This window comes from Drosophila eugracilis, unplaced genomic scaffold (genome assembly GCF_018153835.1).
Source record: "Drosophila eugracilis isolate 14026-0451.02 unplaced genomic scaffold, ASM1815383v1 contig_90, whole genome shotgun sequence".
In the NCBI taxonomy this organism is placed as follows: domain Eukaryota; kingdom Metazoa; phylum Arthropoda; class Insecta; order Diptera; family Drosophilidae; genus Drosophila; species Drosophila eugracilis.
The window spans coordinates 3,790,863-3,806,493 of record NW_024573812.1 but is presented as its reverse complement, the minus strand read 5'-3'; the positions used below and the strand labels follow the sequence as shown (position 1 = coordinate 3,806,493).

Here is a 15,631-nt window from a genome sequence, read left to right as displayed (position 1 = left end):
AGCTTTCCGACCTCTGACGTAATTACTGATGATCGCGTTTTACGCCTAAGAAATTGATTTGCCTGTGTGGATGGGAAAATTTAAATATGAATTTGGTAGATGCGATAGAGAAACGTGACAATGAGCTTTGAATTTGAATTTGATTTTGAATAAGACGAGATCAGGCGGATTTTAATGGAGATGCTGAAAGATCTGGGGACTAGGGCAAGGTTTTTTTTTAATAGAAAATGAAAGTTTTATAGAAATTGGTAGAGCTACCTATAGAAAGATAGATAGATAGATAGATAGATAGATAGGTGGATGGACAGATAGATATGTGAATAGGTTGTTAGATGTAGAGGAAGGTACAGATATATGTATATATAGATAGATTGATAGAAAGAAAGATATATAAAAAAATAGAAAGATATATAGATCGACTGATAGATAGACAGACAGAATCCATTGCCAAACTTAAAGAAATCTAATTGATATAACCAAAAACTAAATATTAATCAAACTAAATCTATGATCTCTTAATTAATATATCTAATGGATAAAGAAAGTTACCAAGATCTGTATAATACCCAGTTCAAACCCCTATATACGATATTTGATAGCTCTTCCCTGGCAAATTCATTTATTTACGCTTTCGGCACGCTTTGTTTTCTTCCGCTTTCCCATTAGTCATATCGACATGACCATATATAGATCGATCCCCAGATCTTTTCAGCACCTATTCGAAAGCTCTGCCAAAAAAGGGACAACCCAATGTGTATATGAATGCATTTATTTTTATCTAAAGACCAACTTTCACAAAAAAAAAAGAAGATGAAAAAACGCTAATAGCCGTCAATGAAATCAGTCAACGATGTGTCTCTCTACAAAAGTTTTAGGCAAAGAAATAATCAACTTTTGCCGCCCACGCATCATGATGTACTGCCAAATGAATTAGCCAAGTCAGACGGATGACAATGGGAATTAATTAACCAAGTCAAAACTCCATTTTTGGAGCAGTTTTTTCTTGGATTTCTGTTTTGGCTAAAATAAGAATAAAATAGATCCGTCATGGGTTTTTATCTTTCGACCCACCTGAATGACATAAGCCAAAGCTAACCGATCATTTAACCGCTTTGCCATTTATGGCTGACATTTAAGTCTTACCATCTTTTGATGGCTCTTTTCTGTTATGGTTCGTTGTTGTAGTTGGAAATGTTTTCCTGCTCTCGAAATTGCAATTGCAATTTATGAAATACAACATTAGTTGACATTTCAAATGATTCTTGTAATCAGCGGTTGTTGCCTTAGTGACTACGCTGTTTGTCAAGTATAAAAAAAGAGCTTTGCTTTTACTATCGTTTTCCATATGCTCTTTTTTTTTTTTATTTTTGCAACTAAGGCGTGTGGGTGCCTAGGGTTCACCTTCTCTTTTTTTATCTAATCTCGCTTATTGATAGCAGCCGTCGAACCGAGTTTTCTCGCTAACCTACCCATTTCTTTCACTTTTTAATGTTTTTTTTTCTTTAGTTTTTATATGAGCGCATCGTTAAATATATGTGTCATACCTTTGGGGTGGGCCTTAGGTTTTTGTTTTTGTAGCGGAGCGTTGTATAATGTTGCAAAGAGCGGTTAGTGACCGATGTCTTGCTACGGCTTCGCTTGCGTAAATGTTTCTTTAAATGCATTAACTTGTCGCCTGCGGGTAGCAAGGAAAAAGTCTGCCTTTTGCTTTTGTTTTTTGGCCCTCTAAGGTATTTGCAACAAGCGACTTGCGTGTTTGTGTATGGCTTTAGTCATAACTTTGGCTAGCTCACGGGCTTTGCCAGTCAGCGGGTGCTCAAGTTGCTATATACAGTATATATACAATATATATAGATATATATATAGGTGGCATATCTAAAAAAAAAAGTACAAAATACAAAATATACAATGCGCTTTCACAGCCAACTGTGAACTGCAGCGTTCTATTTGTTGTGTTTGCCGCCTTATCAGCAGAACGCTCTCGATTTGGTTGCTATATATATATATCTTTCCGTATATATATATACGTAATATAGGGGGAATGTATGCTGGTAAGGGGGCTGGCTGGATAAGTTATGAAGAACTGTTAATTGATGGCGGTGGCATGAATAGATAAAATGAGTAATCGAAGGGCAGCAAAATGAAAATTAAACTACAAAAAGTAACCATAAATTATGGTCTAGTTAATAAATTTGTTAACAGCTGATTTCGTAGTTAAACTGCTTTTAATGGCCAGATTTTAAAGTGATAATCTAATCAGTTAGTTAGTCTTATGAAGTTTGAGTAATAAATTACAAAACAAAAAGTAATTTAAATAAGAATTTCACATAGTTTAGCCTTATCGATAAGGCAACCCATAATATTTCCTATAAATTAATATCCAAGATAAAACAGTGAGTCAGAATTTATACATTTTTTGGGCTTATGCTAACCATAACCATCGATGGTTTCCCAAGAGACTAAACACCAAATTCTAGATAAGGTTTTTTTTTATACCCAGAACTGAAATTCCCTTTACAGAAATTATAGAAAAAACTGTTAAACCAATTCCAGATGCAATTAGAATTATCCCCAAAAAAAAAAGTTCTTTTGCCAGCACAGCTGTTTTTTATTTTTGATGTTGACTCAGCTGACATAAACAATAGCTCTTGCGAATGTGAACAAATATTTAGTGGACTTGCGTTAAACGCGTTAAAACAAAATTAACAGTTTTTCGATCTTCACTCTCTCCACCTAACTGCTGGTTTCTCCCATTCTCAAATCGGTTTTTTTTTTCTTTTTTTCATTTTTCGGCAAGTTTAACCTTCAAAACACACTTTTTGATATGAGACCCAAAAACCAGTAAGAAAGAAAACAAAACCTACGGACAAAACTTGTTGAACTTGTTTGTCTTCGGAGTCTGGGTCTACATCAATTTGCATCGTTTTTTGTCCGTCAGTTTTATAAGCTTATTTTGTTGTTGTTGTTGTTGCTGTTTTTATCTTCTCTTAATGATTTTTTAATAACCCCCAAAAAGCCGTCGAGATGCGAGTGTCCTTAGATCTGAAAGCAGAGTCTGAAGGTTGTTTGTAGGTCGGCGGATGCACCAAATCTGTATACAGATTTTCGTATATATCCGCTCTGGCAGGAGAACCTTCGATTATTCTTGGCCCAATTTCACATCTAAACACTATTGGAAAGTTTATTTTCGTGCAGCACATTTTCTTTTTTCTAATTTCCACACACAGCCGCTTCTGGTCATAAATTTTTCATACTGCGTCAATGACACGGCTGCTAATTTCTGACGCTGTTTCGATTTCGGTATTTGTAAATGTATCTGTTGGCTATAATGTCTGTCTTCTCTATATATATATATATATTCTATATAGCCTGATGTGTTCCCTAGCCACGTCCGCTTGTGTGGGCGTCCCCCCCATCTTATATGTCTTGCGTGTGTTCTTCGTTGAGATTTTCTGTTTTAGCCGAAAAAGTTTTCAAGAATTATTTTAATACATGCCATAAACATTAGCCCACGCACACATACATATACATAGACAGGGGGGCTTCAATTTCTCAGCTCATAAATTAAGTCACAATTTATATCTTTGGAAATCAAGTTAAAATACGGAAAAGCAATTTGCAGCTGACATCATGCGGACGTATCCACAAATCTTTATACTAACAAAAAAAACTAGATAGCATATGAGTTCTCTAGGTGTGCGTGTGTGAGTGTCTTAGTGTGTGTTGGTGTACTCTATAAAGTTCATTAATTGTCTTCGCTGTGGTATCTTACCAAATTGACTTGGCTGAGATAATTTACTGCCGGCCTGGCGTTGCGATATCTTTCGAAATGCCAAAAGTTAGATAGGAAATATTTTTTAGGGTAAAAGCTAATTGAAAATGGGGAAAAGTTTGGGTTTTATATGTAGAGAAAGGGATTAGTTTGCAGTACAAAAATCAAAAGTGAGAAAACTTAAGTTATTCATAACAAAAAAACACAAAACTAATATATTTCACCTCATTTAGCCATTCATTTAGCCTAAACTTGAAGTAATTTCCATTGCAAAATCAGTTCGTCACTCCCAAATGGATTTTTCACAGGGCCAAACCCACTAGAAAAAAAAAGAAAAACAAAAACCAGAAGCGTTGAAAAAGCTTTAATAGATTTCGTTTTCGAAAAACTTTGATTCATATGCCGCTCGACCATCGATAAGATAAGATTAAAGACACATACAAACACACACCCAAGCGGGGCAACAACAATATTGCAACAGTTTGGCAAATAAAAAAAACAAACAATGCAAAGGGGGGTTGGGAAGGGGAAGGGGAAGGAAGGCCAACAAACAAACAAACAAATAAACAGGCTAACTCAAATGCTAATAACAACAAAATATAAATATCAAATTGTGTGCCGTCATCGATGATTGAATCATTTACAGATTTTCGAAGTTTATTTTTGCTCCTCTCTAAGTTAACTAACATGCATTTCTCTTTCTCTCTTTCTCTCTCTTTCTCTTTATATAAATATATACATTTTTTTTACAGTATTTGATTAATCGTAAAATAGAAAATATTTCTATTGAAGCGGTAAGTGCGTTTAACAATTTATTTTCCATTGCTATAAAAAGAAATGTGCTAAAAAGTGAATATATAAGATATATAAGTAAGAGTTGCGAATCTCTCTCAGGCGGTGTCCCTCTCTTAAATGTTGCTTAGCTAAATGATCAACAAAAAAAAAAAAAAATAAGAAAAAAAAATCAATTTCAACTTAAATTGCTAAACACCGCTGGGCCGGGCCTGAAGATACATGACTATATATATATAAACGTATATCTCAGCGAAATATTAGTGCACTTTAGTTGATAATATTTATTCGTAGTATTAACTTTTTATTTGGTCTATGTGCATTGCGCTGAGTTGCCTTAGGGGCTAGGCTTAATTTGGCTATTTGGCTATTTTGGCTCTCTGGCTGTGGCTCTTGGCTGTCTTGGCTCATGGATACCCCCCGCGAAACCCCTCCAGAAACTGCTGCTGCAAACTGGACGCTGCTCACACGCTCTATATAATATCTATAACCAGATATATATATATATATATATTTATTTTTCGTATATATATATATCTGGTGAACTATTTTTAGTGACTATTCATAAGTTGTATGAAAACGAGAACTTTTATTTTGCACACACCATTCATCCGCTCATTTAGTCTAGGTATCTATATATTAAATACTTTTTAGTGATATGGTTATGTCTGTCGATTGTCGATTGTCTTTTGTTTACTATATATCTTATCATTTGAGCATTGCATTCTGCATAAGAAACCATAACACAAAACGATTTGCGCATTACTAACCCTCGAAAGTCTAAATCGAAATCTAAAACATGATCAGTTTCCTTCCACACATCACACACACACACATTTATACCTAGAATCGCTCTCTGTCTCTCTCTCTCTATCTCTCTCTATGATCTGTCTCTGTCTTTCGCCATTTCTATTTATCTCTCTTGGAATGTAACACCAAGTCGGTATGATCCTAAAGTTCTATTTCTCTCTTTTACTCTCATTTCAGATAATGTAAAATCAGCTTACACACTCAGAAAAAAAAGAGCAGTAAAAATATATAAAATATACAAAAATTTAACAGCTGCGTCTATCTATAGATATATATTTAATAAAACACACACACACATCTATAATATTTAAATAGGCGTTCGATTTGAATCAAAATTATATAGCCCCAAGCTATCAGCTATATCCCCGCAAGCTTTGTACTCCACAAAAACGCTAAAGAACAAAAATCAATATAAAAAAAACTAAAAAAGAAACTGAAATCATATACCATCTATAGATCTATGCTATATACATATATAGGTGCTGATCTGTGCTGTTGAATTTAGTGTTCTTTGTGTGTGCGTGTCGCGAGAGGAGTAAAACTAAGAAAAAGCAAAAACAAAACAAAAAACTTTCTCTAGTCGCTAGGCTAAACTCTATATAAACTCCAGCTAACCCAGATCCGTAAACAGCATATATATATAGTTATATATATCTATAACCCTCCCGAAAAAAAAAAAAAACACAAAACAAAAACAAAAACACGATGGCCAACGTTGTCAATATGAACAGCCTGCTGAACGGCAAGGACTCGCGCTGGTTGCAACTGGAGGTCTGCCGTGAGTTTCAGCGCAACAAATGTTCGCGCCAGGACACCGAGTGCAAGTTCGCCCATCCCCCGGCCAACGTGGAGGTCCAGAACGGCAAGGTCACCGCCTGCTACGACAGCATCAAGGTCAGTATTCCTTCTAACGAGAAAAACAGAAAATCCCTCTACCCCCTACGAAATCCTTAAAAAAAAAATCCTACCACCACCTTCTATTGCTTCGTGTGACTTGTAGACCGTAAGCTTTAAGTCTTATAATTTTTCATCCCACAAAAAAAGAAAGAAACGAAAAAGATAATGATATCCCCAAATTAGGGCCTCAGCGAAAACTGATCTTGTCTCGCTTTTGTTGTTTGTGCTTTTGTGCTTTTATAAACTCCATTTTCGTTTTTGGTATCTCTGTGCTTCTATATATACATATATAATTATCTTAAATACACACTATATATTTAGTGGCTGTCTCTCTAAGTGCCTAAACTATATATATATATAAATATTAAATAAATGCAGCTGAAGCGCCGAGCTGAGCTTGAGAATTGTGTGCGTGAGTGTGCTTGAGGCTTGAGTCTTGGGTCCTTGAGTAGAAGGCTTTAGCTTTTGGCTTACAAATAAGAGAGTTCCACCACCCATCGAACCCCCCTATCAAAACTTAGTAAAAAAAAAAACATAGAGAAAAATAGGTGATTAATTGGTTAAACTAAAACAACAAATTTAATATTTTCTCTGTGTTAACTATAAACTATAAAAACGTTCTCTAAAAAAATCAACTAAACTGAAATCGTTTATCACCTTGCGAGTGATTTTTAGGCTGCTCAACTCTTAGACATGGACAACTTCAAGGTAAAACTCAAATTCAATTATTAAGTTAAGTTTTTAGCTTTAAGAACAACCCTTTGTTTTTTCCTTTACCTTCCTTAAACCGATTCCATTGATCACTTTGTTAATATCTTAAATTTGTAACCTGACACAAGCAACCTGCCGAAGGGCAGATAAAATCAAAGGCAAAGAGGAGATTTCTATGTTCCCTGAAGTTTTTTTTTTCTTATTTCTACGGAAAAAAGGCAACGTGGCAAATTAGCAGGGGGCGAAACAAAAGGGTGAAAGCAGCTCTTTTAACACTGCAGAACAATGTCGAAACAACGGCGAGGAAAAAATTAAGTTGCCTGTTTGGTGTTTTCTTTATTAAGCTTTTGTTTCTTGTTTTTCCTTTATATATAGATCTTTTTTGCCCGCAACAAAACAAACAATCTGCCAAAAGAATGGCAACATAAAGTGGAGTATTTTATGTATAGTATATAATGCTGACAAAATGCCATCATCATCAGCAGCAGGAGCTCCTGCCATCTTACCAAGACCATCAAAATTTGTGACAGCATAAAAAATTAGGTTTTGAAAATTTTTCGTTGCCGCTTTTTAGGCGTCGCTTTAGGTGGCAGCCTGTTTGGCCAACGGCCTTTTGTTATTCCAACAAAACCCAAACCCAAAGCAGCGACTCAGTCCTTAAAGTTGGCCATAGTTCGTCCTTTTTTCCCTAGAGTCCCGCCCCCTCTGCCCGCCCAAACCATTTCATTCTGTCGCTCTTGAGTCGTCGAGTGTGCAAACAATAGTTAAAACTGATGTTTGTAAGTAAGTAGCTCGTTGGCTCGCAGTGTTTTTTTTTCAACTGGGAGGCTTTGTTAATTGAGCTACTGAATGGTCCTTCCATTTTCCCTCCTGTTTACGTTTTGGGTGTGGGCCCCAATGAATGTATTAGGGATACTCTTCTAAAATCTACTTTGTTCCTGGGAAAACTCAAACCTGTCTAATTTATTGGACTTATCGGAATATTTATTTGATATTATTATTATTTTTGGTATATATTTAAAGCTAACAAGTTTGTTATTACTATTCTTGCTAGTCCTGCAGGCCCTTTAATTAGGAATAGAAAACTTTTAGGCATTAATAACTCTTCTTAGTTCCCTAAAAAAGCTTTTAACTTCTGGTTTCTGATTGACCACAACAATAGTTAATATCCATTTATGATTTAATCTCAAACGTGTCAAATTTGAATGTTTATTAAATATTCATAATACGGTCAAGTTCTGCAAACAATATTTGACTTTCATCATTAATCTAGACTAGCCCCGAAAACATTTCCAATTATCTTTGATGGATCATTAGAAAGCCTTGGTCAGCTTTTCGGTGCCTTGGCTAGTTTCAGCCTGCCATGGCTTTGGGAATCTCATAAGCCTTTTGGCAATTATCCGAAACCACAGCTGCGTGATAAGCGAGTTCTGGACTATAGAATCCACATCATCTGTGTGTGGGGGCGCAGCAGCTGCAAGTTGGAAATGGAAAGGACACGCGCACATACTAGTATACCCACGTACCCAGTGACCCTTGGGCACTTGTAGTTTTTGCCTGGCTGGGCGGGCAAATAAAGCTCAGACATTCATTGCCCACAAATTAATTGTGTTATCCTATTAATTAACTATGCAGTAAAGTTGCCGAGCAATTTCGTTCGCCAAGCGTTTTTCCCTCAGCAGCCACCACCATTCATCTCCGCATTTTTCCCATTTTCCATGCCCTGTTGTTCTTCTCGCCCCCCTTTTGAGTGCTGTAATTGTAGGCGAGTGTGTTTGCACTCATTTTCACCTCTTTTTGTCCCCAACGAGTTTTCATCTATATGAGTGTGTATGTATGTGTATATACACTGTACAAGTATGTGTGTGTGTGTGTGTGCTTGACACACAAAACGAGCTGGGCTTAAATGTTTAACGAACTTAAACGTGGCAAGTAACCAGCACATAATATATACATATACTCGGCCGCCAGTTCGAGGACGAAAGGCCTATGTACGCCTCCTGTGATTGTATGTGTGTACACATGTACCTTGCTCTGTGTTTAAACTTTTTTTTCTCTCAGTGGCCGCGACACTAATTTATTGCTAGGTTGCCGCTTTGTAGACTTTTAAATGCCATTTTCGCCACAAAGAAAAAGTTTAAGCTGAGTTCTATGCGAAAACTAGGTCAATGTCAGGGGTTTAGAGGGGATATTTCCAACTTTAAAAGTTATTTTATATAAAATTACATAATCCAATATAAAATATTCCTCTTTGACTATTTTTAGTTTTTGCAAAAATGTTCCGAAAAAAAATATTTTTGCCATCTTATTTGCCTTTTAGTTCAGCCAAGCGTTTCGCTTTTTCGCTTAGTGACCTCTGACCCTTTCAGCAAATTGGCATCATTTCATTGGTAATTTCCCCTCAATTTAATTTGACCACAATGAGCCAGCCAGCTGAAACTTTAAAAGCCACTCGGGAAGCGACCCAGAGCAAACGAGAAGGATAGTAAATGAGGAGTGAGATGGCGGCTGCTGTGCTGCTGTGAAAGTGAGAGGGAATAAGAATGGGTAGCAAAAAAAAAAAAAGGAAGAAAATCGCATAGCCACAACATAAAACATTTTCCGGTTTATAATTTTCTTGTCAACACAATTTTCACGCCATGCTCTGGCGCTGTGTTGGCGATGGCCAACGCTCTGGAAAAACTCCTTCTCACCGAGGTGTTTTTTTCTCTCTCTCTCTCTCTCTCTGCCCGCTGCTTGCCGCCTGCCTGGTGGCACTTTATCCGGCGTCCTTTAGCCGCTTCGCGCGCTTTTGCTACTTAACCAACTGTAAAGCTCTCGGCCATATTGTGTGGCACCTTATTTTTCTATTATATTCCCCAACAACACTGCCGCTGCAACATATTTCTCGCGCCAGCTTTCCCTTCGCCCCTTTTTCGGGGCGTGCCAACAAAAGTCAAGTTCCCATGCCATGCAAATTATGGTCGAAAAGAATGAAAGAAAATGGCGCTCCGCAAAAGAAAATGAAAATGGCAACTCTTCCGCTCAAAAAAGTATGAGAGAGAGAGAGAGAGGGAGAGGTAGAGAGCAAAAGAGTGAGATAGAAGGTTGCAGAACAAAGCTGGCCACTTTGACATCATCACTCCTTGCCCCTCCCTTCGGGGCTTCGCCGTTGTTTATACCAATTTTGTAGTTGACGCTTGAATTTCCGGTCCGCCTCGAGCCGCTTCGGAAATACTTTGGTAATTAAATTTTAAAGACAACAGGAACTGGCTGACAAAAAAAACAAAAAACAGAAATCAACTTTGGCCGGCTCTCTGATTCTGCTCCCTCACCCATACATATATATATATATATATATTCAATGTCATCCAATTATTTTTAATTCCATTATCTATTTTTTCGCCGCTGCCTTCGCTTCTGCAATTTGCCATGAAAAATTGCTGGCCAGCACTGAAATCGATAATAATAATAAGCAGCCGAGCCGAAATGAATGGCAAGAGCAACTTAATGTACAAAATAAACCAAAATCATGCAAAAGAAAAAAAAGAGAGGAGGAAATCCAATTTGAATAAAACTTCCCAGAAAATGGGAAATAGAGCGGACAGCAATGAGTGGAAGCGAAAGAGGAGAAGAATCATCAATAGTTGCTCCAAATAAATGATGAACGAAGGGAAAGAAAAGAATGGAAATGTAGAGAAAAGAGCGAAAACTTTGCGGTTGTCATTGAATCAATTGAAAATGCGAATAGCCAAAAACAGAAGTGTTTTTCGGTAATTGGTGGGAAGTTTTTATAGATGCCATGGAATTCTAAAGTACAGATATACTTTAGCAACCTTAAAGATACTTTTCACTTGATTTCCAAGATCCCCTTCTAGTTTTGTCAACATCTTGTGAGTAACCCTAAGACTGCATAAATCCCTCGTTGCCTTAAGGCATCACCGAAATCAGTTTCAAGTGCAGTGCAGTGTGCGTGCTGCCCCCTCACCTGCCATTATATGTGCCTGCCCCACCACATTCACATTATACCCCTCCCCAGCTACCATTTTCGGAATGCTGCAACATTCTGCTGCCTGGCGCGCCTAATTTGTTATGCCTTACACACGTTGCACTTGGAAATTCCGCAACAAACTTCAAGTCAATAACTCAGCAGAGCAACTCCCGGTGCCTGCCACCACTGCCACCCAGGATATTTCGCCCACCAGCACTTAATGCATTATGCAACAGCAAGTTGTGGCATGTCCTTGCACATAGAGCACATAGCCACACTCGAACACACACCCAATCACATGTGTGTGTGTGCCACTGCCATTTCGCAGTTGGTGAAACCTACACAATTCATTCGTCCTGTCGCCGTTGCTGGTGTGCTACTCCTTTTGGCCAGAACGTGACTGCAAATCGAGCGGGCGATCCAAGCTAGCGCATGCCTTAAATAAAATAAATGGCACATTATCAATATAAACAAGAGGACGTCGCCGAAGGAGTCGCGTACGCGAGTTGCAAGCGTAAAGTTGTTAAGTTACTTAAGCCAACAAATGAAGCGAGCCAAGATGGAGCGAGGTGCTTTTCCCACTGCCGGATTCTCAATTCCGGAGCTAGCAATTCGCAGCATTTTCTCAACCTTCTCTCGTACTTCCACCATCAGCCAGTCACGAGCCTGACAAATTGCACTTGGGCGCCAGACTTTCCCAGCCCTAAAACAAAAAGAGAAACTTTCCCGGTTCTGACCAACAAACAACTCCCTGCCGGGGTGCCAATTTCTTTTCATATGGCTAAGACAAAGGCAAACAAAAACTAATGCCCATTCGGGATGAATATAAATGTGAGAAAGGATCTACCATTTCACATCCATTGAATGAAAAATATCGCAAGTTTTCCGCTGCCTGAAAAGACGTAGGGACATTCCGTTCGTTAATGCAGTCAGCTAGCTAGATGGGAGAGTGTCAAAGAGTGCATATGTAAATAGCACCCCGAATCGATGCCTTTTCTACAAAAACTCGTAAATATTTTTCACTTTTGGACTTGCAATTTCATTTCGCTGACAGATTGAGGGATTACATATTCATATGAGTGTCAATCACGAGACGGACGGGGTCCGGAGACAGGTGACTCGTTTGGGCCATCAGCTCTTGAGTGACTGTCTTGGCTGGCTTATTGACTAAAGTGAAGAAGTAGCAGGCCAGAAGTATGGCCAGGCAGTGGATGTTGTTGATCGAAATTGGATTAACAGGAAAGGCTGGCAAAGGGAATAAGCAAATTTCCTGTCACTTTGAGTGATAATTAGAATAAAGTCACTTGCCAAGGCAGATTGTTAATATCTTTCTTGTTGAAGGGAAAAAATCAATTACAATTTCAAAATAAATTCCAAACTTGACATTAAAGATTTCCCTGCTTAAAGCCGCAACTCAGACTTCTCTGCCTCTGCCGTTTTTCCTCTGTTTTTCTCAAGCGACAGCTAAGCGTCAAACTAAGCAGCGGAGGAGAAGAAAAAAAGCAGAAATACGGACCACTTCCAACGAAAATCGAGATCAATAAAAACGTCATTCAATTTATTTTCAATTTTTGCGGAACTCGCGAGCGAAATGAGACGTGTGTGTGTGTGTGTGTGTGTGAGGAGAGAGGGGAGGGAGTTTGAGAGGCGTGGCAGGGAGTGCCTAACAAATAATGGCAGACAGAAAACCCAATAAATTTAAAGAAGAAAAGCCATCGCCTGGGACTCGAGCATTGACTAACTGCAGAGGAAGAGAAAAGCAGGAAAGGGAAGCTCTCGGTGTGGGTGTGTGTGGGCTTACTCCATATGTGTGGGTGTGTAGTATCCTTGAAAGTGGGTGTGTAGTATATGTGCGAGAGTGCGTCTGTGTTTGGGTATATCAAATAACTTTGACTTTACACATTATTAAACCGCAATGTCGTCGACGAGTGGTGAAATAAAGCGAGACAAACAAACAAAGCAGCGTCACATTTGTAAGGATTGCAAAAGGACGACAGGGAGCCGCCGTTGCCACAATGCAGCTCTGCTCCTGTTGCATTTCGCGTCCCACGCTTGACAAACTCGACAAACAATTGTCAGCCTTGTCGACAGGCTTGCCAGGATGCTGGGATGCTAGGCATGCCAGGATGGCAGGATCCTTGGCTGGCACAGCCTTTGTCTTGGCTGTTGCATTTTTGAAGAGAAATTGATTAAAGCCGGTCGGTCGGTGGAAACTGTTTGCCCAGTAAACTTAAAGTTCCATTGGAGAATGGACCTACTCCTTGCATTCCTCTGCATCCTTACGCTCACTTCCTTATTCCCCCATATTCTTTTCTTCCTTTTCTCTGAGGCTCTCCTTTCAGTCGAGTGGCGCATTTTCTTTTGCCTCGGGCGTTGCGGCAAAGTCAATGAGTGGCAATATGCCACCAATAATTCAGGTCACGCGAGATGTCGTCGCTGTCCTTGCCGCTTGGTCCTCGGCATCTTGGTAGCTAGCTCTCAAACAGTGGGCATGTTTGCTGAGAATAGAACTTAAAATTTTATGATTTTTTGCTGGTAGTTAAAGGAAATTCATATATTATGAGAAGTTAATTGAAAGGTCGTAGGTTTTGTCAGCTTAAAAGGGCTGATTAGGTTGGTTTAAGGGTGATTGGGTATTCACTTTTTTGAGAAGGCTTAGTAAATGAATATTGATATGAAGTTTCTGGTATTAAGTTTGACTTCCTTTCTTATATAACTTAGTAAATACTTGCCCTTAACCCCACTGTACTTCATCGTCTTCGACTTAGAACCGACGTCATTTGCCGGCTTTAAGCCCGTGCTGCCTGCTCTGCTCTCCTCCGCCCACCATTCATGGCACGCCCCCTCTCTTTGCGCCTCCTGGCGTTTGGGTGTATTGTGGAATGTTCTATTGCCGTTTTGGTTTTTATTATTTTCGTTGTTGCTGTTGTTGTTGCTGCTGCTGCTGCTGATGTTTTTGTCGCACACATCCGCATCGTACGCTCCATTGTGTGCTGACGTCGTTAGGCCATCTTGCTGGCACTTCGCCTGAGCCTCCCACAGCCACCGCTCAGCACTGCACCCTCTGCTGCCTTCTGCTGCTTGTTCTTCTTCTTCTTCTTTCACTGACTGGTGGCTGCTGCAATTTTAATGAAGCTGCGGCATGCGGCAAGCAGCGCCTTCGAGTTGCACGCGCCATGGAGTAACTTGCGCTTTTTATGCTCCAGAATGAGATGATGATGGCGGGGGGCAGGGTGAAGGAGCAGTAGGAGATGGGGCCGCCTCGGTTGCCATTGTTAAATGAGCTTTACATGACAGCTGCCGCTTTGGGTCGGAAGCTGCAACTCCATTTTCTACATACAAAGAAAAAGTAATCAGGATATCAATCATTAAACTAATATATCGTTTAGTTAAGTTAGTATAAGGTTTGCCACAAATATAGACATTCAATACAATGAAGTCATTTTGTGTTCTACTTAAAATGTTCTCACTAAGATAAAGACTTTTCTTTACTTATCTAACAGTAGCTAGTTTTTCCTCTAAGTGCATGGTCAGTGCCTAACGAGAAATTCAATTTCTCTCTACGGCTGGTCAAATTTCGAGACCGTCTGTCAATTGGGATTGCAAGTTTAGTGGGCTGTTGGGGGGGTGAGGGCGAGAGAGGCTAATAAATGAAAATCCACAAGAGAAGTAGTGGGCTTGGAGAAAGGATAATACTCCCCTTGGACTTCCGGAGCGTTTGCCTTTTGAATAAATGCCATAATTTATGGTCAAAAGTTTGCCTGTGCACACATTTTGTGGCAAACACTTGAAGCGCAGCTATTTAGGAAAACCCTCCCGAAAAGCCAACCCTCCCTCCTCTTCCTTGGTCATTTTGATGATGATGATGATGATGATGATTCCGACTACATGGGATCCATCTCTATTTTCCATCTGCATTTCAGTGCAGATTTTGCAGTTCATCTGAAAAGTTTGCTCGGTTACATTTCGGTGTCCATTAGTGTAATTTAGAACTGAAGTCTCGGTCTCCTACGACTTCTATTTTTGGTTGAGCAAGGGGGGGAGTGAAAAAAACATATAAAAAATCGAGAAAAGGAAAACCAAAAATAGAAAGATATTCAATTTACTTAATAGTTTTGGGATGGCGCACAGGGTCATCAAATTACAGAGGTGCCAGGCCAGACCGAGACTAAACCAATTGGGATTGCCAATGGTGGGGATGGTGGATAGTGGATGGTCGATGGGCAGGTGCTTATCATATTCTAGGGGTTGACAAACGATTCAAGGCCTTGTGCCTTTGGCATTTCTTGCTTTGTTTGCTCTCTCTACCTCTCTCCCTCTCTCCCTCTCTCTATGTCGATGAAAATCAAATGAAGCGAAGAGAAGCGTTTTCGGAGCAGAGTGGAAAATGCTAATCAACAATGGAATCGATAAATGTTTGAATTGTGTTCGAACTCTGTGCCCCTCTTGTCTTCCCTTTTGCCCGATCTCCAATGCCTTTATCTATATCTGGACAAAAACTGAACAATGACGGCCAGGAATTCTCGTACTGTCGCTTACACATCGAATTTGCATATTATGAGATAGATAAAGAATCGGAGGTGGAGCCAGGTAGGAGTTCATTGGAATTTGTGTTTGGCAAAGGAAATGAAATATTTTCAATGAATAAAACTAAAGGTTGCCCAGGGAGTTGATGGAAA

General features: G+C 39.2%; 1 protein-coding gene across 36 annotated transcripts in view; it reads left to right on the top strand.

The window, feature by feature from the left end:
- Positions 1–15,631, top strand: part of LOC108112171 (protein muscleblind) — a 177,755-nt gene that overhangs the window by 62,438 nt on the left and 99,686 nt on the right. For 24 of the 36 annotated variants that reach the window (XR_001772637.2, XM_017221973.2, XM_017221974.2 and 21 more), the window contains 2 exons: positions 5,552–6,268; positions 6,947–6,979. Coding sequence is in view for 34 of the 36 variants with exons in the window: in XM_017221973.2 (XP_017077462.1) it covers positions 6,080–6,268; positions 6,947–6,979 (222 nt within the window). In the remaining 2 variants the exon portion in view is untranslated. Of the gene's footprint in view, positions 1–4,545; positions 4,567–5,551; positions 6,269–6,946; positions 6,980–15,631 lie in introns of those variants that run through there. The other 12 variants (XR_001772638.2, XM_017221977.2, XM_017221975.2 and 9 more) reach the window with 2 other exon arrangements.